Consider the following 25851-nt stretch of genomic DNA (forward strand, 5'->3'; position numbering starts at 1 on the left):
CAGCATCACATTGTTGACTCATGTTCAGTCTGTGATCTATTAGTATACCCAAGTCTTTTTCAGATGTGCGGCTTAGCCCAATTCCTTCCATTCTGTATGCCGTTTTTTCATTTTTGGTGCCCAGATGTGGGACCTTACATTTCTCCTCGTTAAATACCATTCTGTTAGTCGCCGACTACTGTGCCAGCTTGTCCATATCTTTGTGAACGCTCTCCCTTTCCCGTTAGCTATCCCTCCTAGCTTTGCCAATTTGATTAGTTTCCCCTCGATTCCCTCCTCCATGGCAAGAAGCTTCCTGTCCGCGGGGGCCAGTATTCCCACCCAACACTTCCAGCACCTAGCGGCCGCCATGATGCATTACTGCGGTCCAGCCTGCTGCTAATGAGTGTTTCTAATAAAAGCGGCCATTTAGTGTACATAGAAACCATAATAATGTAAGCCATGGAGCCCGCAGGGACTCAGTGCCGGCGGAGGAGCAGAGCCGGGACAGGCTGGCCTCTCAGGCCCCTCAGGCCTGTCATGGCCGCCAGCTGCCGACGCTCTCCTCACACAGGCCAGTGGGCGGGGCGTGCTGACGTCCCACGTGACGGGGCGCGGGGCATGCCGGGAGGTGGGTGTTGTTGTCGCAGGAGGTTGAGTTTGGAGTCGCCATTTTGTGCGTAGAACGGGCTGAGGAGAAGAAAGAACGGGCGGCTGCAGCGGGAGCGGCGGAGCTCGTCGGACGGTCCGCAGGACGCGCTGCCTCACCGGCGCTCACCGCCCGTTGGTCTCTAGGGCGGGTTGCTCCCCCACGGGACTTGCTTCGCCACGGCAGGAGAGCGGGGCGCCCGGCGGGGCGGGGGGGACACTGTGACATCCGCCAGCGGCCAAGACTCCAAAGAGGCCCACCACCGGCGGCGGCGGAGAAGGAGGCGGTCCGGGAGGAGAATGGAAGCTGAACGAGGAGAGCAGAGCAAAGGTGCGCGGCCATTGTGTGCGGCAGCTGGCCGGGGGGGGGGTGCGGTACTGTCGGGGGCTGCAGTGGGGGGTGTAGTGTGTGCTAGAGGGGGTGATGGGGCCGGGGGCTGCGGTGGGGCCGTGGGGGGTGCGGTGGGCCCGTGGGCTGTGGTGGGTGTAGTGTGTGCTAGGGGGGTTGATGGGGGCTGCGGTGGGGCCGGGGGCTGTGCTGGGGGGTGTAGTGTGTGCTAGGGGGGGGTGATGGGGCCGGGGGTGCGGTGGGGCCGTGGGCTGTGGTGGGGGGTGCAGTAGTGCTGGGGGGTGTAGTGTGTGTGCTAGGGGGGCTGCGGTGAAGGCGTGGGCTGTGGTGGGGCCGTGGGCTGTAGGGCTGGGTGTGCGGTGGGGGGCGAGGTAGTGTGCTGGGGCGGCATAGTGCTGGGTGCGCGGTGGTGTCGGGGGCTGCGGTGGGGGGGCGTGGTAGTGTGTGCCGAAGGGGGCGGTAGTGCTGGGTGCCATGGGGCTGGGGGGATAGGGCGGTAGTGCTGGGATGTGGGGGGGGGGGGGGGTGGTAGGGCTGTGATGGGGGGGGGGGGGCGGCGGTGCGGCTGCTTGACTTGAAACTGTTACATATATGAAGATTATCACATGTATGAGCCACTTTATTGGGGTTGTCCAATATAAGTTATTTTACAATCGGGTCCCCCGTGCCAGCATCTTCTAGTCTCCTCTCCCGCACTGGCACTCTGCTCCCTGCAGACCCTGTAAGGCTGGGTACACACAGAGCGGTTTTGCCGCGCGGAATTTCCCTGCGACCGCTAATCTCGGGATTAGCCAGCCATTTCTCAGAAATCTCGTCCACACGGGGCGGCCAATCCACTGCGGTGAGTCCGGCTGGAACCGTGGCGGCCGCAGCCGCAATTTCAGAATATGCAGCATGTCCATTCTTTTTTTCATTCCGCTGCGGCCGCGCTCCCCTCTATGGGAGAGCGGGCTGCAGCGGAAGAGCGAGCGGCCGGGCCGCTTCAAAGCCACCGCCGGTTTTTCCGTGGCGGTCCTCCCGGCGGAAATCTCGCGTTTTTTGCTGCGACCAAACCACGAGATTTCCGACGGGAATGTGCTCCGTGTGAACCCAGGCTAAGGGTCTCGGTGCATCCGGTTGCTGTGCTGCAGTATGTCAGATGGCGATGTGCTGAGACCCTGACAGCGAGAAAGGTCCAGCGGGGAACGGGCGCACCGGGGCCGAGAGGCCCCCTGAGGGGGGAACGGGCGCACCGGGGCCGAGAGGCCCCCTGAGGGGGGAACGGGCGCACCGGGGCCGAGAGGCCCCCTGAGGGGGGAACGGGCGCACCGGGGCCGAGAGGCCCCCTGAGGGGGGAACGGGCGCACCGGGGCCGTGAGGCCCCCTGAGGGGGGAACGGGCGCACCGGGGCCGTGAGGCCCCCTGAGGGGGGAACGGGCGCACCGGGGCCGTGAGGCCCCCTGAGGGGGGAACGGGCGCACCGGGGCCGTGAGGCCCCCTGAGGGGGGAACGGGCGCACCGGGGCCGAGAGGCCCCCTGAGGGGGGAACGGGCGCACCGGGGCCGAGAGGCCCCCTGAGGGGGGAACGGGCGCACCGGGGCCGAGAGGCCCCCTGAGGGGGGAACGGGCGCACCGGGGCCGTGAGGCCCCCTGAGGGGGGAACGGGCGCACCGGGGCCGTGAGGCCCCCTGAGGGGGGAACGGGCGCACCGGGGCCGTGAGGCCCCCTGAGGGGGGAACGGGCGCACCGGGGCCGTGAGGCCCCCTGAGGGGGGAACGGGCGCACCGGGGCCGTGAGGCCCCCTGAGGGGGGAACGGGCGCACCGGGGCCGTGAGGCCCCCTGAGGGGGGAACGGGCGCACCGGGGCCGTGAGGCCCCCTGAGGGGGGAACGGGCGCACCGGGGCCGTGAGGCCCCCTGAGGGGGGAACGGGCGCACCGGGGCCGTGAGGCCCCCTGAGGGGGGAACGGGCGCACCGGGGCCGTGAGGCCCCCTGAGGGGGGAGCGGGCGCACCGGGGCCGAGAGGCCCCCTGAGGGGGGAGCGGGCGCACCGGGGCCGAGAGGCCCCCTGAGGGGGGAGCGGGCGCACCGGGGCCGTGAGGCCCCCTGAGGGGGGAACGGGCGCACCGGGGCCGTGAGGCCCCCTGAGGGGGGAACGGGCGCACCGGGGCCGTGAGGCCCCCTGAGGGGGGAACGGGCGCACCGGGGCCGTGAGGCCCCCTGAGGGGGGAACGGGCGCACCGGGGCCGTGAGGCCCCCTGAGGGGGGAACGGGCGCACCGGGGCCGTGAGGCCCCCTGAGGGGGGAACGGGCGCACCGGGGCCGAGAGGCCCCCTGAGGGGGGAACGGGCGCACCGGGGCCGAGAGGCCCCCTGAGGGGGGAGCGGGCGCACCGGGGCCGAGAGGCCCTCTAACACAGGATGGCCGCTTCTCTTCACAGCCATAGGGGCAGGAGTAGTGTATTAAAAAAGAAAAAAATGTCAGGAGGGGCGCTGAGGGAGGAAATGTAATACAACGTGTTATCCTACTGTTGTATGATGGCCGCTGTGCCTGTACTAGAGAGAACAGTGTCGGCGCGGCTGGAGCGCCCTCTGCCGCCCCGGTGTCGGCGCGGCTGGAGCGCCCTCTGCCGCCCTGGTGTCGGCGCGGCTGGAGCGCCCTCTGCCGCCCCGGTGTCGGCGCGGCTGGAGCGCCCTCTGCCGCCACCTATGCATTTAGCTGAAGAAGCCGTCTGGTTGCTTTTGATGGGCGAAATGGTTCTGTTGTACCTGGCACACTGCAGTGCGCGCCCGTTATTGCCGCCCGGGTAATGTTCTTCTCTTTCCTTTAGATGGTGAGGTTAATGTTTTGGATGACATTCTAACTGAAGCTCCCGAACAAGATGATGAATTGTATAACCCTGAGAGTGAGCAGGACGTGAACGAGAAGAAAGGTAATCTCAGAGCTCTGGCCCCTACGGACATGGGGCCCAGATGTCAGCCCAGGCATGAAAATACATGACATCCGTGGCCACATTGATAGTAAATCCTGTAATGGATGAGACCCACCGCATGGCCGCAGCGGCCGTCACATGTAGCGCTGCATCAAACCAGGGCAAACAAAGCGGGTGTTCTGGAAGGAGTGTCCCCTCGCCGTCCGGCCGGCATCGCTTCCTAATAACTGCTCTCACCGTGGCCGCACACAAGACGCGGCACATGGCGGTATTATTTATGTGCAATCAAGATCAACAATTTTATGATTGATCGTCTTCAGCATTTCCTTGGCCCTCACTTTAACCCCTTGAGGACACCTTTTACCTTCCATCACTACTTTCCAAGAAATGATAACTTTTTAAAACCATTTTCTGCCAACATGAGACGCAGGACCGCTCGTTCTTGTATTTTGTTTGTAGTTTTCAGTGGTGTAATATAATGTTTTGAAAAACTTTAAAAAAAAAAATAAGTGGGTTGACCATATTGTTATATCCTAATAGATGAGGCTTACTAATGCCACAGCTCCAATTATATTTGTGTTTTGTTTGTTTTCTTCCCTGAAAAATGCCAGGAAGGGTCTTTTGAACGTTAAAGTTTTTTTAAAGGGACACTCAGAATTTTTTTTTTATTGTATCGTAATATAGCTGTTCCTCCAGTACAGATGGTCCCCGACTTGCGAACAGGTTCCGTTCCAGGAACCTGTTCGCAAGTCCATTTTGTTCACAAGTCGAACAAATGGTTATATTGAGCGGGATCGCGGGTGGATCCCGCTCCATACAACGTCGGGTGCAGGCTGTTCTTACAGCGGGCACCCGGTGGCAGCAGTTCCGACGAGCCGCGCCGCTTGTCAGAACTGTTAACACTTTAAATACCGCTCTGACAGCGGTAATTAAAGTGTTAACAGTTCTGACGAGCGGCGCGGCTCATGGGAACTGCTGCCACCGGGTGCCCGCTGTAAGAAACAGCCTGCACCCGACGTTCAGGGGGGCCCGTACAGCGTCCCACGATGAGATCGCGGGACGCTGTGCGGTTGCTAGGCAGCCGGGGATCTCCTGAAAGGCCCCAGGGCTGCCTATGCAGCGCACGGCTTGATAGGCGCTCTGCATAGACAGCCCTAGGGCCTTTTAGAAGGCCCCCGGCTGCCTAGCAACCGTGATCCGACCGGACAGGCTTCTATCAGGCTTGATAGAAGCCTGCCCGGTCCCTGCACAGTATGATGTCATGCCATAGCATTACATCATACTGTGCAGGACAGATAGTTCGTATCTTGCAAAATTCGTAACTCGAATGTTCGCAAGTCGGGGACTATCTGTATATATGTTGGCTAGTATTACCTCAGATCTACTTGGGCTTATGGATTCAATTTCTCAGTTTGTGTGATGCTGTTACATGGATTTACCACAGTAAATATGTTGATGGGCAGACACTCCTGTCAGTTACTGATAATAACACAGTAATAATAGAGGAGATCAAACCTCATCCCCATGACTGTATACTTGAATGCATAAGTAATGATGATTAAGGCTTGGCTCACACACGCCAAAATCCTGGCAGAAATGGCCGCAGCGAAAAACCGCAACATTTCCGCCGGTAAAAGCGCTGCTTCAAGACTCACGGCACTTAGGCGCGGGTTTTGAAAGGGCCTGGCCGCATGCTCTTCCGCTGCGGCCGGCGCTTCCATAGAGGAGAGCGCAGCGGAAGAAGGAAAAAAAATGAATATGCTGCAGCCGGCAAATCCGTGCTGAAGCGCTGGCTTTGCCGCGGCGGATATGCCGTCCCATTTGGACGAGATTTCTGAGAAATCGCGTCCACATGACTGACTAATACCGGGATTAGTGGCCGCAGGTGGATTTGCTGCGGCGAAATTCCGGACAGAATTTCCACAGCAAATCTGCCTAGTGTGAACCCAGCCTAAACTGTCCTTCCTGCAGACAAAATGGTAAAACCTTCGCTAATGTTGGTCTGATGCATCATGGGATTGATTTAAAGTGAAAGTAAAAAATACCATCAGGAGGCTGCATGGAAGTGACTGGGATACACAGAGGAGACCTCCAGAGTGTGACAGGCAATCAGGTGAGGGGGGCAGACATGGAAAAATGTTTTTGCCAGAGAGGCCCTTTAATATTAAAGAAAAAAAAGTGAATATAAGTTTTTAATACCAAGTCCACATAGGAGTCTTTGAATGTGCTCTTAGAATATGCTGCAATACTTAATATTGCAGTATATTGTATATTCATTAACAGTTTATCAACGTAAGGCTATGGATACCTTTTGGGGGAGATAAAGGGTTATCCTTTTTTTTTTTTTTTTCCCCACTTAAAACCGTGTATTTTGTGCTCACAATCGTTTTTTCAATAAGTTTTGATTACTAATTTGGCACCTTTTGTCTTCTGCTGCTTCTACATATGATTGTATATAGAAACTGCAGACTGAGTTTCAGTAGAAGCTCTGTGGGAGAGGCTGCATCGATGGCTTTATTTTCCCCCGTTCTCTCCTCTCCTACATGTTCGCCAGCTAATTTGTGACAACAGCAAACTTTTTGTTAGTCATAAAAAATAACTGATTATCCAAACCATCGCGTCCGTCTTCACTGACATCATCGAAATTTTATGGGGATTTGAGTTTGCATTGCCACGCTCCATATTTTTCTCTTAAAAAAGGGGGGTATTTATTATGCAAAAGTAGTGAAATGAAATAAAACTATTAAAACTTGGTGTATCTGTAATCATATTGACCTGCAGAATGAAGTTAAAATGGTCATTTATGCCTCACAGTGAAAGCCATAGAATAAAACATCTAGAATTGCAGTTTTGTTTTTTTTGGTTTTTTTTTAATCCTACCGCCCAAAAAAAACAGAACAAGAAGCGATCAAAAAGTCATCTGAACCACAAAAGGGTACCAATGAAAACTACAGGTTGCGCTACAAAAAAGTCTATACGGCTGTTGATGAAAATATAAAAATGGGTCTTGTAATGCAGCAGCATAGAAACGATTTTACTTAGTTTTTAGCGAGGAGAATTAATTATATATATAAAAAAAAATTATTTTTTTTTTTTTTAAACTTCGTAATTGTGCCTGTTTAGAGGCGAACGCCTTGCTTGTTTTACTGCATAGTGAATGCTAGAAAACAAACAAAAAGGCTGTGGTGGAAATTTCTTTATTTTTTCTTAATCCCACTCCAGAAAAGGAGGAAAAAAGTTCTGAACATGTTAAATATTTCTAAGTGGTGCCATTAAAGAGTACAACTTATTACGCCAAAAAAGCCCCCTTTTGGTTGTATTGGCAATAAAATTTAAAATAAAATAAAGTTTTCTCCTGCAATATATGACTCTGATAAAAGGTAGAAAATAGTTTGGCTTTCAGTCGCCAAATAGGGGTTAACGTGTGATACAGCCACTCTTCTAGTTCAGTGTGTAACGACACAAATGTATGTAATGTGGAAGAATGTTAATGTATACAATAAATAGCATTTCCCTTCAGTGTTTCATTCTGTTAAAATATGTAATCTTGATTTACTGATATTTTCTTTCTTTCCTTGTATCTGAAGGATCGAAAAGAAAAAGTGATAGAGTTGATATGACTGAACCAAAGAGACAAAAACCATCCTCTCATTTGCTAAGGCCTCCACCTCAAAGGCTTTCTGGAAGTGCAAAAAGGATGGTCAGCTCCAAAGGAAAGCAGGCATCCGATTATAAGAGCGATGATTATCCGAGACACGACAGGAATAGAAGGCCGGATGGTGATAGAAGAATTCATTCATCCAGCGGTACCTCCCGGGACGGATTTAAAGGGCCTCAAGATCAAGGAAAAATGAGCTCAAGGAAAAGGGAATCAGACAGAAGACCGAAATCCAATACTCCAGACGTGGCTTCTGAGGTATCGGCCTAAATTACTTCTTCATTCAGTTTGAACACCTCTTGTGGACAATATGAGTCAACTTGAGTTTTTCTTACTGGCTCAAAATAAAACCTTAAATGTAACTGAGTAACTTAATCAGCAGTAATCAATTGGAGGTACTTCTGCCATTCGAGTACAGTCATTTGCTCAGGCCTTGCTAACTGGTGCTGCATTTGCAGCAAAGTCATAAGAATGAAACCTTTATCTTTGGTGTAAGGACACATCCAGGTGCACTGTAAACTAGATATTCTGTGAAAGTATGCCGGCATATATGATATGTGCTTATAGTGTGGGAATAAATCTTTTTTAAAACTAGTAGACTAGGGCTGGGTTCACACTGAGCGGAATTTTTCGGACAGACTTTCTGCATTTGCAAAAATGTCGTTCACTTGCTGCCGACAAGCCACACAGAAACTGACACGGAATTCAAATCCGAGACACACAAATTGTATCGCCGTTTCCGTAGCGGGCTCTTCTCTCTATGGGGCAAGATTTCCGCAGCGGAATACAGGTTGTAAAGCCGCTTCAAACGCACGCCAAGTGGCACAGGTTTTGAATCAGCTTTTCCACCGCAAAAAATTAGCGGAGTTTCCGTTCGGTACCGCTGGGGACATTCCGTCAGATTTCTGTCCTGTGGGAACCCAGGCTAAGGGCTTATGTCTATGGGCGTATGCATAAAGCGTTGCGCTTTTACACATACATGGCCTTTTTGTTCTGCCGGCAGAGACAACTTATGGGCTGAGTATGCATTGCGCATGTCCGGGAGTCTGACATCACGGACATGTGTAGTGTGATGTTTTTTGGTTTTTTTCCCCCCCCTTCAAATTTCCCGATCTGTTGGGAGCGGTGATGAGTTTTTAAATGTTGCCCTATCGCAATATCTGCCTAGAGGCAGCGTTTCGGTACGGAGCCTAAAGGGCTCTATATCATACGCAAAGAAATAGAGCGTGTTGCAATTTATCTCTGTTGCGTATGTAAATGCTGTGTCCACTCGCTGGTGTGCATGGTAGAATGAGAGTCCATTAACTTTCATTGCCTCCATTCACCGTGCAATGCATGGGGAAAAATGCCAGTGGACATTAGCACTAAAAGTAAGATTGCCAATACACATTAGATGGTTGTCCACTGAATGCTCATTTGGCCAGCATTTTTCTTGCTCCGCAGCCCCCCACACGTTTGGCTTGGCCAAGTGTGCGTGTTCTGAAGGTAAAGAGGGGCGAAAAGTTAACGCCAGAAGTGTCAGACAGTGACTCTCTCATAAGAACAAAAGAATGAGGCCGTTTAGTCTTATTCAGCCCTATTCTGTACTTAAGTCCAACAACTTCTGCTGTCACGGGAGATTATACATATTACATGATGCTCCAGACTCACCAACATTGTTCGATTTGGCTAGTATATTGTATTGCTAATGTATAGGTCTAAGTGTTGTCCTCCATATCTCTGAGAGATGTTTAAAGGGAGCCTGTCGCATCCCCACATCTGTTACTGTTATATTTGACTGGGAGCCAGGTGATGTACAATTATACTCTCCTACTCCTGCGATCCAGCGCGGTTACCTGGTGAAATTGGTGTGCGGCGTGAAAATCTGACTTAGTTTATTTAAAAAAAAAATAAACAAAAAATATATATATATATATATATACAAGTCTATGGGAGAGCGCAGGCAAGGGACTCTGAAGAGTCTGATTTTCGTTCTGCACACCACACTGACTTCAGAGAAGGTCACTGCTGGATCAGGGGAGTGAATGAGTATAAAAAAATACATCCCCAGGCTCTGTCATGCCCCCCCAACAGCACCATAAGTTAGTTTATTGTGCTGGGGACGTGACAGGTTCCCTTTAAACATTCTCCCAATCCAGTGGGTCAGTGGCCTGGGATGGTACTGCCGCTCTCTCCCATTCACTTCAATGGGGGAGAGCTGCAGTAACATTCATGTCATTGCACAGTGGATGGTGGTGTATTGCTTCTGGCATATCTGGGAGTACTGTGGAGGTGTACCACAGCAAATTTTAATATTGATGGCTTATCCTTATAGCACACAACCAGTTATCCAGTATTTGTAAAACTCCTTTAAATCGTTCAGTTTCATGAAATTTACCCTCTTTCTGGCAGAAACTACGGAATGACTCAAGCCGAAGGCCAAGCCGGTCTAGTCGCTCCTCTGATGGCAATTCTGCAGATTATGGGTCAGACAGAGATAGTGGCAGCGGTAGTGATTCATCTGATGAAGATCAAGTGAACAACAGTGAGAATGAGGAAGGCATGGAGGAAGAGGAGGATGAGGGAGAAGAAGCGGAAGAGGAAGAAGAGGAGGGCGAGGAGGAAGAAGAGGAGTATGACCAAGAAGAGCATGAACGAGACCAGCGAGAAGGAAATGATTATGACACACGTAGTGAAGCTAGTGACTCGGAGTCTGATTCTGCTTCGTTTTCTGATGGCGACTCCATTCGTTCCGCTTCCGGCTCAGATATTTCAGGTAACCTTGAATTTGATATTGCATTCTTATGAATGTTTTCATTTTGATAGATTTAACCAATCCTATTTAAGTCAGTAATGTCACCATGCTTTAGAAGCACATTTGCATAAATAGGCGCTGTCGTCTCAGCAAACTGTGCATAAATCAATAGTACATGCGAAAATGCGAAACTGTAGTATCTTAGAGAAAATGCCTTTTTCTCACAAGCTGCGTATAGCCCTGCCCCTGCTTGATCATTCACTCTTAAAATACGTGTTGAGATCGGTAAACACAAGATAAATTTTTAGCTCACTTGAGGCATCAGGTTACAGCTATTGCCCACTGAAGTCTATGAGAGAAGAGGAGAAAGAGCTGTAGTAAAAGAGCGGCACGGAAAGATGCTTCTAGTTAGCCTTCAATCTCCCCCCGCCACAATCAAATGCTCATCTGAGAAGCACCATTAAAATCAATGGACGCGTTTTATAGCATTTAGTGCGGTGTTTCAAATACCGCACTAAATGTTTAAAAAAAAAAAACTGCCTGTGTGAGTGGCCTGAGAGATGAGGGGGACGTCTGTAGGGCAGTGGCTTGGCTTGGTATTGCAGTTCTCTCCCATTCACTTCAGTTTGACAGAGCTGTAATACAAATCGAGCTGCTGCACTACGGATGGCGCTTTGACAGTTCAGTCGTATGTGGCAGCTTCTCAGCAGCTGGGGGTTCTGACCTGCAGACCCCTGCCACCCTATTGGTGATCTATTCTAAGGATAAGTAACCAATAGTTTGTTTTTTTTTCTTTCTCCTGGAAATCCCTTTACTATACAGCATCATTCTGAATTGACAGATTTAGCTTTAACTGTCATTGGGAGGCAGAAAGTAGTCCATTTGAGGCTAGTTTCGGATGAGCGCATCATGGGTGCGAAAATGTGCTTTTACTATGGACAAATAGACCCGAACTCCTAGCATCATAGATCCTAGTTGGCTGTAGTCCCTGCAGCTGAGCAAGAAAAGTTTATAAAGACTTGTCAAACTGCATTTAAACCTATAAAACTAAATGCCACTGAATTAGCCTTCCTGTGCGGTGATCTGTGCGGTTAAGCCTGAAGAAGAACCCTGCGTTGGTTCGGAAGCTCGCTATTATTACATCACGTATTTTTGTTAGCCATTAAAAGGTATCTCTACAAGATTACGTGGTTTCTCTCGCTGAGAACAATCACATCTTGATCCACTCCAGTGAACTACCTATAGGCATCAGTGCAATGCATCATTATATAGTCTCGTTCTAAATCCATAAGTACCTTTGTACTGAAAGTATAGAGACTGTACCTCAGCTGGGCACACAGCACACCTTCATCAGTACATATAGAATTGGTGTTTTTTAATAAGCTAGTGCTTTACGCTGACGACCCCATGAGCCCAGCCTAACAGTTGCCTCAATGTATTGCAGAGACATATTGGTTATCCAAAGTATTAGCTAGAACACGTGCCAGCGCTCCACCGTACCCACTGCACGATTAAACCTTTAAGGAAGTTACAGTGGACAAGACCTAAAGTAGTTAGTCTATAGGTTGTATAAAATCCATTCTCGGCGACTGCCTATAACCTTCTTACTTTTAGAGGGTAGGTGTCAGTAGGCATGAAATACTTAATTCACCATCTCAGTACCTTGATTACAGGACTGTTACTTGATCACTACATCCGAGTAGACTTGACTTTTTTTTTATTTTGTTAAATCCTAATTAAGTAATCGCAATGAAAACTCCACCTTTTGAGAGGGGAAAATTTTTAGCCTTTTACAGACAAAATACATTGTTCTTTCAGCTGTTCTATAAAAACTTAATTTTTCTTTTTTTTTTCCCTTTAAAATGGATTACTTTTCAGGCCTAAAGTTTTTCTTGCATCAAATGTTCTAAACTTCGTTTGCCATATAGCAGGCCACCCAACGGTTTTTGGTTTTTTTCCTTCCCCCCTTTTGAGTGCTGGGGGGAAGCTAATGCCAGGACTGATACCATGGTTTTCTATGGGACTGTTCATAGCATTCAACGTATCCCTTTTATTGCCATATATGCAGAACATTGTGTGCAGCATTTTGCTGTGCAGCCATGTCTGCTTGTGAACGGCGGCTCTGGCACAAAATCACTCGCCACACATAACTGCCTTAGCAGGTTCTGAGGCCTTGACATGTTGGTGTTAATTTCTGTGGGTGCTAAATGCTTTTCACAAGTCATATAATCGTCAAGTGCTATTCCTCAAGTCTCCATCTCTCCCCTCCCTCCAAGGGGGGGGGGGGGGGTGTCTTCCGGAAGCATTGAGGAATGCACCTGACCACTGCAAGCCATCACTGCTCTCCGCACACGATGCCAGCAGCTAGATTAGTACTTAGCGCTTTTTTCCCAGCATTAACTGGGAGGGGGTTTATCTAGCTTTATCTACAGTTCAAAAGTTGACAGAGGGCTGCATAAGGGGCCGTCTGCACAGGATGATTATCGCGCAAAATTTGTTGAAACGAACAAATTTGCACGATGATCGTTATCTAAATGCACAGCCATTGTGCAGTGTTCGTTTAAAGTTCGCTGGTTTCTCCCTTTCAACCAGCGTAAAAATCATCGCTGGCTTCTTGCGGAGTTTAGAACTTTCTGAAACCCATTACTTTTATGGGTTTTGGTTTTTTTTTGTTTGTTTTTTATTGGGCTGTTGGGCCTCCTTCCCACGAACGGATTTCCGCTGTGTAATTCGCGGTGAAAATCCGCTGCGTTGCCCGCAGCTATTAGGTTCTCACCTTCTATTTGCCGCGGGTGTATGCGCGGAGGGCTGTAGCACAGCGGAAGATAGCGTGAAACCGCTTCCCCGTCTACTGCCGCGTCATGTGACGTGGCCGGCATGTCACATGACGCGGCGGTGGGTGGGGAAGCGTCGTGCGGGAGCGAGGACACCTGATCCGCAGGTAAGTATGGGGTCTCCTGGGGGGCACCGTGACGGGCGAAAATTCCGCGGCGGAGCCCGTCACGGCCGTGTGAAGCCGGCCTTAGGGTTCTTTTTGCAGGGTGAGCTGTAGTTTTTATTAGTACCATTTGGGGGTACATACATCTTTTTGATCACTTCTTATTTTTTCTTTAGGCCTCTGCCATGTGGGATAAATACTGTGATATTTTGGTGTTAATATTTTTACAAACAGTGATGCCAAATATGTGAGGTTCTTTTAAATCTGAAAGAGGGATGGTTTTGAACTTTGCTTTTATTTTCTTTTTAACTGGTTAAACTTTATTTAAACTTTCTTTTTTTTAAAGCAACCACAGGGGACTTGACATAATTTGATGGCTTGTAGTATTAAGTATTGCAGTGCAGTTATTTTGAACGTCGCCTATGAAGCACGGGCATCTATGCACGGCGGCTCTTGGAGTCTTCAGTGGGCAGGGGGTGCTGACAGGACAGAGCGCTCCCTCTCATAACTGTTCAGATGCGCGATTCAGCTTTGACCGTGCCATCTAAAGAGTTAACTGCTGTTAACTCCATACACCCTGCACGACAACATGACGTATATTTACCTTTTTTTCGGTCGGGAAGAGGTTAAGTTGGTCTTCATATTACATTATGCCTTGATGATAGGAAGCAGTTAAGACCTCCGGTTGAGCCAACTGAATGACACTCTGGATTACCCGTCTGTGAGTGACACCTTGGAGCTCCGGTCAGGACTTTGACATTCACGATTACTGTATAGCAGGTGATAGGCTAATCAGTGATTTACAAAGTGAGCCTTTTGTTAGGTGGCGTTAGAGCCCAATTGTAGAATCGCTAGACCATTGTAAAATCATTCATCGAGATGCAAGATTCTAGTGACTGTTAACCCCTTTGAGACCACCTACAGTAGTTGTTTACATTAGTCTTTCCTTTATGGCATAAATAATTATTGATAATGGTAATAATTGTCATTACTTTCAATAATATGGTGCATAAAAATGTTGAACTTTTTGATCGGTAACAAAGGTAGGTCTGAGCTTTACCCGAATTTGGGGCTAAATCCAAAAATCAATGAATGTTCTTGGGCGAAAAAGCCTGTAAAGCTGGCCTTCCGTGATGATTTGTATCACCTCATGGAGGCTATTCTGTTCCTTACAAAGGTTTGCATCTTCTTGGCATCCTGATGACTGTGTGGCCCCCATGTTCAGATGATTTTGAGAGCGAGAGATTAGCACTGTAATGGCAGCTCCCACAACACACCTCATGCACAATATAAATCTATAAGGGCCCCCTTGACCTCTTCTGACCTCCTATATGGGGCTACGGATAAGAATAGATAACTCTGGAGAATCTCTGGGTTTTATGTCGCAGATCTTTTTTAGTTTTCTGTGTCCATTGTATTAGAGTACCTACCTGTAAGTTTGGCGCTTGGCCGTTGGAGCTCTTAGACCCCTTGCCATGCTTACGTTATCTTTTCACATATTTTCTAGATCAGAAAAAGAAGGAAAGGAAAAGGGCTAGAGGTATTTCTCCAATTGTGTTTGATAGAAGTGGAAGTTCTGCATCAGACTCTTATGCAGGTATTATTTCTTTCTCGGATCCTTTTTTTCTGATTTCTTCCACAATTATACATTTTGCTACTAAGGAATAATGGTCATAATTCCCAATTTGTTGGCACGGGAGACTTTTAGTGGGGAAGCGAGTGGGTTGTAGATGGCCTAAAAACATGTTGTGAAGGACGGGAAGTTGTGCTTCCCTCGACACTTGTATGCCTGCGGTAATTAGATGAAGTTCACTGCTAATACAAATAAATGGACGTGACATTTAGTCTCAATGTATAGATGATTTTGCGTCAAAAGCTTGTTAATAGAGTATAAACACCCCTGTGCTGTGTTCCTGCACCGAATTTGCTTAAGCACGGTAAATTTATTGAGTTTGCAAGAGAAACAAAAACCGATTTGATGCATTTATTTTTGTAGCATTTGAAAACAGCTGTTTTGAAAAATGTATATTTTTGTCTGAAGGCGCAATCTGAATACATGTACTTTGACTAAACGCAGGTTCAGAAAAGAAGCATGAAAAATTGTCCTCCTCTGTTCGCGATGTTCGAAAAGGTATCCTTTACATTTTTTTTTCTTCTTTTTTTTTGCCTAATTCTTTTCCCCCCTCAAAGGCTTGTCAATGTTATACTAAGTGGAGGATTTACATTTAGCAACAATGTTGTATTTTAAAACTTATCATATTACCCTTGGAAATAAATCTCTACTTTTTAGAGATCGAAATATGTGAATATCTGCATTCAAAGAGCAGCCGCCTCACGGAAATCTGTAGATACGTTTTTCCTTCATGGTTCCTGTATGTTTTTAATGCATTTTCTGGGAAGCAGCAGAAAACGTGTACTAAAGTGAAATAAAATCCGCAGCACCACTCCTGTGTAGCATTGACAGGAGAGGGGTTTCCATGACATTGTGATTTCTGAATTGTTTATGTGCGCTAACGAGGCTTAATATCTAATGGCATGAGAAGCACACTAGCTCCTATGGGTCAAACTATTTCATGGACTGCTAATTTTCGGCTGTTCTCATTTAAAAAAAAAAAAACAAAAAACTGTGACTGATCATCTATAAGTAATGAAAGGAAACATTTGCTTTAAAATTGGACACAATAAGATACATGTAGTAAAAGTAATGAGGACCCCCGATAACAGTAAAAGTAATGAGGACCCCGATAACAGTAGTGTCTATTCTTCACAGGCCAGTAATGGTTCATATACTCTGATATCGGTGTACTTATTGCCGTTCCTACGTGTCTTAGTGTCTGTCAGTTTTTCTCTCTCAAGGCTTTACAGTCGATCAGGAATTTTGAAACGGTGCTGACTTGGTGGTAGTTTGGTTAGACGAATTCTGTAGTCAAGTTACCTACTCCATGCTCTAGATACAAAGCAGAAAAACTTATTGGGAGATGGGAATTTACCCTCCGCAAGTCTTTTTCCATGGAAGCAGTCACTATAAGGCTGGCTTTCACACAAGCGTATTTGTGTGCGCAATATGCGGTGAATAGAACCCAATGGGTACCTTCACATGCACATTTCGGCTGTGCAAAAAAAAAATGCAGCATGCTGTATTTTCCTGTGTATTTGCACAGCAAAAGTCCCCATAGAAGTCAATGGGGATTCACAAACGCGTGTAAAATATGCTAGATGTTTTTTCCTGCCTAATTAGTGTTTCACACATCTGGAACTCATAAGACTAATTGGTAATGTCAATCGGTGCTGCTTTTGCCGCACACAAACATGCCTTGTGGGCACAAAGTACAGTAAAATACACCAATGCACACGCAAAAATACTTCATTCACTCTGTACGTACGCATCGCTCAGACATGTGCAAATACTCATACGCTCTCGTGAAGGGGGCCTTATTGAGGAAATGGTGATACAGCTGCTTGGCATTGAGTATGTGACCAGGACCTATTGTGCGATCTCCGTGGAGAGCAATATCCTTCAGAAGTGTATTCCTATCTTGTCCTGTTATGTGATATGCCACAAAGAACTACTAGAGGCAGTCCTCACTTTTGGGATGCACACCTACCTCAAGAACAGAGCCCGATTGTATGCAGTGGTCTGGAATACTAAAAAAGCTAAGTGAGCTGCTCTGCGCTATCCACATAACACCCATAGAAGTAAGTGGTAGTTATGGAAACTGCATAGCTTGTTCTACTATATGGTTTCTGGAAGTCCCATTCACTTATATGGGAGCTACAGAAACATTGTAGCACAGGTCACTTAGCGGTTTCTGGACTTCCGGCTGCTATGCACAGAGGGGGATTGCCGTATCTGCCATGACTGGCCAAGCTGGGAATATCCCTAAGACTAAAATACTGCAGCGCGTCTGAAAGCTTTATCAAATACCACATAATTACATGGCCGTTAACAATCATCAATTTGAAAAGTGCACTGAATTACACACTTGCGCTGTTCTCAGCAGACGCAATCCATGTGCCTTTTAAAGGGCTTTACGAGAATTAACTCATCACCCATCCCATGTATACGTGATAAGTCTGATTGGTGAGGGTCTTGCTGGCGATCGTGGTTGCGATGTTAAATTAATTAAAATTTTTTTTTAAAATTCCCTGCACAAATGCACTGCGGATCATCCGCGCAGGGGGAAAAAAATGAAAATCTGAAGCCCAAAGTGTCTGTCTCCCCCAACCCCCCTGCTTGGTCTCCGAGCAACCAGAAAGGTATCTGCCTACAAATCTGCAATGCATCCACAATTGAATTGCAAAAGCTTTGCAGATCTCTCGCTTTCATAGAGATCAATGGGGCCCATCAGCGCGGAATCCGCGGTAAAATGGAGCACGCTACGATAATGCTGTGTCCGGCTATTCAAATTTGCCCGTGGACATTGGGCCTATATCCACACCGTTTTTTCATCCTACTTGTGCGATTTCACGAATCGATTGCCTTATTTTCCGGCAGATATTTTAGCGTATTCTGCAGGTTTCATTGTACCAAAAATGTCTGTGACTGAATTCTCAGCATGTGAAAATGCACTAAAAGGCACCGCTGTGGCATTAGAATAGGAATCTTCTAATAGAACTTGTAATTTGCTTCCAGTGTAAATGTAATTTAACTTAAAAGGAATATCATCAGAAAACAGCTTGTTTAATTCACATTTCTCGTAAAATCTTGCAGTTTTCACATTGACCGCTAGGGGGGGCCCTTTTACACCGGATGACCTGTTGGATGCAGATCGTCTCAGCGATAATTGTTGCTGTGCTTTTCACAGGGATCGTGCATCGCTCAATAAATGGAGGAGGAGGAGCGGGCCGGGGTCATTCCAGCCCACCTTCATTTACAGTAGACAGCCATACATAGATGAATGCAGAAAACTGAACGACGAACGAGAGGCAAACTAATTCTCACTCATCGCTCAGTCTGGGCATTTCCACGGATTGCTCAGATTCCCGTTGGACCCTGTAAAGGGGCCTGAAGTCCGTGTGACACTTCTGGTTCGGTAGAGAGAACTTCTCAGCAGCTAACACATTATCGCAGGCAGGATTACAAACACTTGTACAGATGTAGCAGATTTTAAGGGCTCATGCCCATAAGTGATGTGGAGTATGCCCACAGGAGATTTCCGTGGTCTCCATTCCTTGTTATCAATGGAGCCCTCCCGCTGTCGAAATCCACGGTAAAATAGAACATGCTGCAGGTTTTTTTTCCCATGGCGGAAATCGGCATGTGTGCGTTGGCAGGCAGAAAGCTATTAGTTTCAGTGGAACCTCGTCACTGCAGAATTCACACGCATATTTTCACTGCGGGAAACGTGGTGCACATTCGTCCGTGGGCATTTACACTAACTTGTCACAGAAAAGTATCTTAATCTAGTAAAAATCTATTCTCAATGCGTTAAAAAGCCTATTCCCAAGACTCTCCCATAGAAATCAGTGGGCCCCCTGCTGTGTACCGGGGTGCGGCCATGATGCTGTAATAAAACCTCACTTAATGCTGTGCGGCAGGATGGCTGCCTCCATAGGCATGGAGAGCCTAGGCATCAGAGCCAGATGCAGATAAATATTCATTTTTTTAAAAAAATTTTTCCCCTCGCTTCTTTTTGAATTTTCTAATTGGTTAAAAATCTAGATGTTACTGGCATTGCCTGTAAGAGTGGAATATTTAAGAGCTTAGGCCCCACCCTACTGGTCACAGAGGTGCTGATAGTTTAGATTACCAACGTTTGTGTTTCTGTATGCGGCTCTTGTGAGAAGCTGTGATATCTGACGGCTTGCATCCGTTAGCAAATTAGATAAGGTTTAATAATTAAGCGATTTACCGACCATGCTTTCTAGAAAGGGGCCTCTATTGCTCAGTCATCTGTAGTCTTATCATTCATTTTTTTTTTTCTTCAATGAATGAAAAGTAACCAAGCTGTCAGATATACAGCATTGTACAATGTTTTATTCTGGCCTGCATCGGGGTGTGTTTTTATTTTTTATGTCCATGCAATCAAAAAAAACAAAACTCCATTGAGAATGGCAATCAATAGGTGCCAAGATACCCCTTGTGATAAATCTAAAAGCCCTGTTTACACAAATTTTACACGTATTCTGCACTATTTTAGCATTCTATTGATTGCTACCTAAATTGGATTTTAAAATCCATTCTGCGTCAGTATGCAGACTTTACCCATTGACTGGCGCTAGATATGCATGCAGATCTTCAGGAACGTCTATAGCAGAACTCCGATGCTCGACTTTTGCTTCATGTTGCAGATTTAGTTGTTGGAACTACGTCAGAAAAACCCAATGTTATTTAAGATTTGTAATACTGTATGAATGAAGCCTAAGAGTAAAGGCACACTGACACTTGTATCTGTGTCCCCCACCTGATTTCTGTTGTTTAGCTCCGTCCTTGGAGCTGAGCAGCAAAAAATACTAGATTTGTCAAATTAAGCACATGCTGCACCCCATTGGCAATAGGGTCTGCCCGCTTTCCGGCCTAAATGGCGCTGCATGCTGTACTATTTTTTTCTAGGACTCTTTGCTGGATCTGTGCCGGAGGTGATGTGAACACCTAGGTTGCCCGCAGCTTAACTTTGCTGCGTAAGTGCGTCCAAGATGGCCAGAGAAACTATTGTCCCCAATGTCCTAGAATTATTGTCTTTGTGCTTGAGTAATATAGGGACAGTCTGGGCAGAGCTGAAGCCCTGTGGGGTGCTTACTACAGGATCTCTAAAGTTACTGCATAGGCCGAATCCGTGTCATGCACGAAGTAGAAAAACGTCTCCATTTTGCCTGGAGTATTAAGCGAAGTCTAATGTGTGAATTGCTACCATGTCCTTTTCACTTTTCTGTTTGTTTTCTATTTTTCAGAACGAGTAAATAAAATTAGGTACATTCTCCAGGATGCTCGATTTTTCCTTATTAAAAGCAACAATCATGAAAATGTTTCATTGGCTAAAGCAAAGGTAAATTATTTTTTTTGTTTGTTTTTTTTTTTAAATTCTTGGGATTGTGTGTAGCGGCACTTTTTAAAATAATAGCCCCAATGTCCACGGGCAAAATAGAATTAGTAAAACCATGCTGGTGTCCTGCACACGCGATCCGCACCCATAGGGAATCATTGGACACCCACAGGTAATTAAATACCTGCAGATGTAATTTTTTTTCCCCCTGGTGCGCAGATCGCACTTGCGGGGAATCACCCGCCACATGCTCCATTTCGTGCGGTTTTCTCGCACGGACAGCTCCCGCAGCTGTATTTGTGCTGTGCCGCGGGAAAGCAGGAGTTAAAAAGAAAAAAATGTGCATACTTTAACAAAAAAAAAAACTGCAGATTTTTCAATGGAAAAATAATTCTGGGCCTTGAAAGAGAAGGATGGAAAAACAAAAATTCTCTGGTCTTGAAAGGGTTAGAGGAAAGCATTTCCATTCTTTAAAACGAGTTGCATATGCGATAACACAAGAGGAAAAGTCCAGCACTTGCACTTTAAGTGCTCGTTCACATGACCGTGGTTTTGGCGCGTATTACACGCACTGTGCACGGCCACGTGACATGGAATTTCATTGATAATTCACATTAGCCTATGAACACTACATGTAGATATGCACAAGAAATCTGCAATGCTGTCCATACGCATTATATTGCATATTGGGGACAATAGATATGCAACCCCGCTAGGAGTGGGGAATTAAAAAGCAAAAAAGACACAAGTCACACGGCCACGCATGATGCCATACGCAGCGGTAGACGATTCTCTGCCGGCTCATCAGCCCTCACACAGACCGGTAAAACGCTGTGTGGCCCATGCAGCGTTTTACCTATACGGTCGTGTGAATGAGCCCTAAGTTCCCTGTTGCTCCAACACCACTGGTGCAGTGGCCATATGCCATAGGTACTGGCACCACTGCTGTCAGTGATTGGCTAAAGTGTTCAACCTTCAGCAAAGTAAATCCAGATCAGCTTCATAAACTAGCTGTCTAGTAGGAGACTTAACCCTTTCCAATCCACTGTCTGACGTCTAAAGACATTCTGATTGAAGGCTGTACAGCTCTGATGTCGGAAGACGTCCGGCAGGGTATTCTTACTGTAGATTACTGGCCGCTCTGTTACCGGGGGCCTCTCCAGCATGTCCAATACCGCAGTACTGGCTCTAGCCAGCAGATGGCGCCATTGTATAATATCAGAAAGAGAAAGCCCTCTAGGAAACCCTGAATCCAAAATTGGATTGCAAAGGGTTAAAAGTTAAGTATGGGCTCTTCCTTTTTTTCCCCCTTCTGCCAGGGAAAAGTCCTTTTTATAGCAGTTTTGGACAACAAAAGCATTGTATTGTAACTTTTTTTTTTACATTTTAATGCAGGGTGTTTGGTCAACCTTACCAGTCAATGAGAAAAAATTGAATATGGCATTCAGTACTGCAAGGAGTGTAATTTTGGTCTTCTCCGTTAAAGAGAGTGGAAAATTTCAAGGTAAGCCTTTTGGAGTGCTGCCGGCTTTGTGGCCAGGTTCCATACCCCCTTTTTTTTTTGCAATGCCAATACATTATATTGCTGTGGCTGCAATAAGACAAACCTTGTCCATATTTGCTACTAGGTTCTCGCAGGACAGTTTGATGCAGCTCTGGCCTCTTACTACCCATTTAAAATATAATTCTGTGATTTCAGAATGACTAAATGAGATCTTAAAGGCCTTTTAAAACCGCATTTTTGCCACTGCAAAGAACTTGCAGCATAAAAGATGAGCGATGAAGTTTATCGCTCATCGTGCAGTTTAAACAGTCTCCGTTCAGTAGCAAACGGCAGCTGTGTTATGTGAATGGAGAGGGGCGGTGGAGCGAGAGGAGAGAAGTCTGCTGCACTGCCCCGCGCCCCTGCTGGCCGCTCTGTGTGCAAGCCAGCTGTGCTAGCTCCTGTACGGGAGCGCAGGGATGCAGGGACATGTAAATGGGCCTTTAGACTGGCACATGACCACTCTGCCCCCAGAAGTTAGCAAAGACGGAGAGGCAGGGGCATATAGCCCCTTTGTGTTTTTTAAGTTACCTACTTGCCGCACAACCCCCTCTTTTAAGCCATAGGTCCTTTCCTGTTAAGCTGTGCCTGAAACCAATGTCGGGATGCTGCAGTTGTAGTTTACTACTGTTGGGGTTTACTTTTTTTTTTTTTTTTAATGTACAAACTGTGACATTTACAGAAAGGTGTCTGCAGAGAAACGGAGCAACAAGTGAAAACTTGCACTACAATTTGTATGTGTTTTCTTCCCAGGATTTGCCCGGCTGTCTTCTGAATCTCACCATGGTGGATCACCAATACACTGGGTTCTTCCTGCGGGGATGAGTGCAAAGATGCTTGGTGGGGTCTTCAAGATAGATTGGATTTGCAGGTATGCTCAGATTATCGATTCATTCCTCCACTCCTCATTCTTTGTTTTTGAGGTTTTCCTCCTTTTTTTTTGGTTTTCTTTTTCTGTTGTTCCTCTTTTCTTTCTATTATGTAAAAAAAAAAAACTCATAAAATGGAAAGTTAAAAGATGATTGAACTAGAATTAAATAATTTCTATAACCATTTTATTACTCCAGCCAGCCTGAGTCTGGAGCGTGGTAGTATGATGATGCTTTAGTTCTTGAATAAAGTAAGACTCCTCCCTTTAATCTCTCGCTATCTGGTCCAGCACAGTTAAAAATGCTTCTCAACTCCGTTGTTTGCCCGACCCACCATAGTTAAAAGTGCTGCTAAACTCTGTTATCCTGAATCGCCCAAAGTCCTAGTAATTTGGGGTACAAGTGAGTTCATTTTCTAGAATATCAGAGAAAATGGTAAGTCTGGCATTTTTGTTTTTTTTAATTCTTTACCATTGAAGACGCTCGTCAGAATTCTAAAATGATTCTAAGTTAAGGCGTTTTTAAGTGACAAGAACAGCGAAGATGTTTTCAACTGTTTTCTATACTGTTAACTGATGGTTTGTGTTTTTTCCCCCATTTTCTCTTTGATTGCTTCTTCGCCTTTTTCGAATAGGAGAGAACTGCCATTTACAAAGTCTACTCATTTGGCCAACCCATGGAATGAACATAAGCCAGTGAAAATTGGACGAGATGGTCAGGTTAGATGACGTTTCCATAATATTTTACTTTGGACCTATACATAATCATATTTTCATTGTGTGTAGCAAACAAGACTGTCCTCTACTCGCCTGCAAAAAGGATGTGAAAAAAACTGGTATGGAGGCGCAACCCTCTAAGCTACTAGAAGATGTAGATCAAGGTCCAATGTGTGATGGGGAAAGCACTTTTTTTATTTTTTCACAAATTAAAAGCCAGCAATAGAATACGCTTTTCAGGGATGAACCCCTTCGTCAGTTCGGCTGGATAGGACAACAGGATGCCTGGGGGTGACACGATTCCAAAGGTGTATTGGATGTGTCAGAGGTCCTGTATGTGCAGGAGGGCAGGGGAGAAAAAAAATACCCCATCATTGGAAACACTTTGTACTCACTGGGTCTTGCTCCACCCTCCTTTTTCATTTTTTACTGACTCCCTACTCACCTGATCACTTATGGTCGTATGACTTTTCTTAATGGCTCGTCGCAGTCACTCTGTCACAATATAGTCATGAAGGTGCTTTTTTTTTTTTTTTTTTTATTGTGCCATATAATGCATTGAAAAACTTTAAAGGGGTTGGAGGGCAAAAAAAACTAAAGTGCTCAGCCTATTGTGCAAACCTAAAAAGCACACTCTCCTCATCCTATCGCCGGCTACCCTCTACTTTCCGCAGTATTGTACGCATCCCTGCTCTGAACAGAGCGGGGAATTTTGAAAAAAAAAATCACACCGCGCACATCCGTGACGTCAGATTCCCGGGCACGCACAGTGCTAATTGCAGCCTGTACGCGGTCTCTGACGGCGGAGCTTATGAGCTGTAATGCGTACAGCGCTGTGGGAGACTCGCTCATGGGAACGAACACTGAGGGGTTTATAGGAGAGCACAAACATAATTTCTCATTTTTGATTGATGCGTTCTGCCATACAGATATAAAAGGATGATTGCTCTTCACCAACAGGATAGCCATTGTGATTAATATCTACCCTCCTATGTGGACCACAGTCATCGGAGACAGCTGGTTGTAAGCACTGCTTAAAGCACATCATATTTGTGGTCCAAAATGGCACCATATATATTATGGAATATACTGGAGTTTTGAATGATTGAAAACTTTATTATGCAAATATTGGTAAAAATCAGCCTGGGTGAATTTACATCTGTACTAGGGCATAGTTCAGGGTTTCTATCTTTTTGCTCCGGGCTTCAGTTTGCTTGTGGGGGGGTATTTTTGTTTCCCCCCCAGTAAAAAAAAACTAAAGCAAATTGAAAAGTTTTTTTTTTTTTTGTTTTTTTTTGTGAACCCATTGAAACCAGTTTGTTTTACCTCTTCAGCTTCTCTCTTCCTCCAAATACGGAGCAGAGAGATGGAAAACCTGAATTCAGCCTTTACCTGTCCTATAGCAAAATGTGTTTTTTGCTTTTTTGTGTATAATGTTTTAATAACGTAAATGTCTTATTTGCAGGAAATTGAACCAGATTGTGCAACCCAACTTTGCCTTTTGTTCCCAACGGATGAAAGGATTGACTTGTATCAAGTCATTCACAAAATGAGGCACAAGAGAAGAACGCATTCTCAGCCCCGATCACGAGGTCGTCCCTCGCGCCGAGAAGCAACACGAGAAGTGGGAAGGTTAGAAACGTTCTTTGGACTGATAGTAGGCACTTGTGCTGGAGTAACATGACGGACAACACAGCACACATGTCGGTGCCAGTGATGAAGAGCAAAAAATCCTCACATCAAGCTGCATGGAAGAGTTTGTGGCTTCATTGAGGATTTCATTTTGGTCCCATTTCTCCTGCCCCACCCATTCTCCCCCCAAACCTCATTTTTGCATTACGATTGTCAAGACCTTGCAGGGATGGTTACCAAAAAGGCACGAAGAGCAGATATTTTAGACTAGAATAGACTAGAGCTTTAAAATGCAGAGGAGTAAGCCAAGCGGCAACATTTCTGAATGTTTAGGTAGAATCAAGTTTGAGGAATTACATCTATTTCCCAAAAGAAAGTATGTTAATTTCTTGTTAAAAGCCTTTTCTTTCAGGTATTACCAAGGATATCCCCTATCAGATATGGGACTTTTATATTGGATCAATAATGGTGTTGCAGAAGATGCCACCTCCCTATGGGGGAGATAAAGCTTAAAAAAAAAAAAAAAAAAAAATGTTGCTATGTTTTCAAGAGGAGCCTTGTTGGGACTATTTCCATATGGCTTCACCATGATGTGTTTTAGAAGCAGATTGAAAAATGTGATCTCTAAATAATCCCGCAGTGAATACATCTTGCTGAGTTCCTGAAACCGGTTTAGGTTCTGTGGAAAGGGGGAGCAAGTTGCACTTTGGAGACCCGGCAACAAACCAGAAAGTGTGGCTGTTGCTTGTGTCTGTACATCGCATCCAGATGCTGGCATTACCTATGGACTTTAAATGTGTCGTGGATCGACATGGTTATTTCTCACTGCTTTATGAACTTAACAACCTGTACCAGGAAAAAAAAAAGGGGTGTAACATGGTTACAGAATTG

The 25851-nt window shown here is 46.4% G+C and overlaps 1 protein-coding gene across 5 annotated transcripts in view; it reads left to right on the forward strand.

Moving 5' to 3' along the window:
- The first annotated feature begins 616 nt into the window (after positions 1 to 616).
- YTHDC1 (YTH N6-methyladenosine RNA binding protein C1) overlaps positions 617 to 25851 on the forward strand; it is a 35594-nt gene continuing 10359 nt past the window's right edge. For 2 of the 5 annotated variants that reach the window (XM_066574384.1, XM_066574385.1), the window contains exons 1-11: positions 617 to 958; positions 3786 to 3887; positions 7475 to 7803; positions 9937 to 10300; positions 14725 to 14814; positions 15295 to 15348; positions 20109 to 20203; positions 21596 to 21704; positions 22497 to 22614; positions 23247 to 23331; positions 24794 to 24960. In XM_066574384.1, coding sequence (XP_066430481.1) covers positions 928 to 958; positions 3786 to 3887; positions 7475 to 7803; positions 9937 to 10300; positions 14725 to 14814; positions 15295 to 15348; positions 20109 to 20203; positions 21596 to 21704; positions 22497 to 22614; positions 23247 to 23331; positions 24794 to 24960 — 1544 coding nt within the window. In that variant the 5' untranslated portion in view covers positions 617 to 927. The remainder of the gene's footprint in view (positions 959 to 3785; positions 3888 to 7474; positions 7804 to 9936; positions 10301 to 14724; positions 14815 to 15294; positions 15349 to 20108; positions 20204 to 21595; positions 21705 to 22496; positions 22615 to 23246; positions 23332 to 24793; positions 24961 to 25851) is intronic. The other 3 variants (XM_066574388.1, XM_066574387.1, XM_066574389.1) reach the window with 3 other exon arrangements.

The sequence above is a fragment of the Eleutherodactylus coqui genome, chromosome 7, assembly GCF_035609145.1.
Source record: "Eleutherodactylus coqui strain aEleCoq1 chromosome 7, aEleCoq1.hap1, whole genome shotgun sequence".
Classification (NCBI taxonomy): domain Eukaryota; kingdom Metazoa; phylum Chordata; class Amphibia; order Anura; family Eleutherodactylidae; genus Eleutherodactylus; species Eleutherodactylus coqui.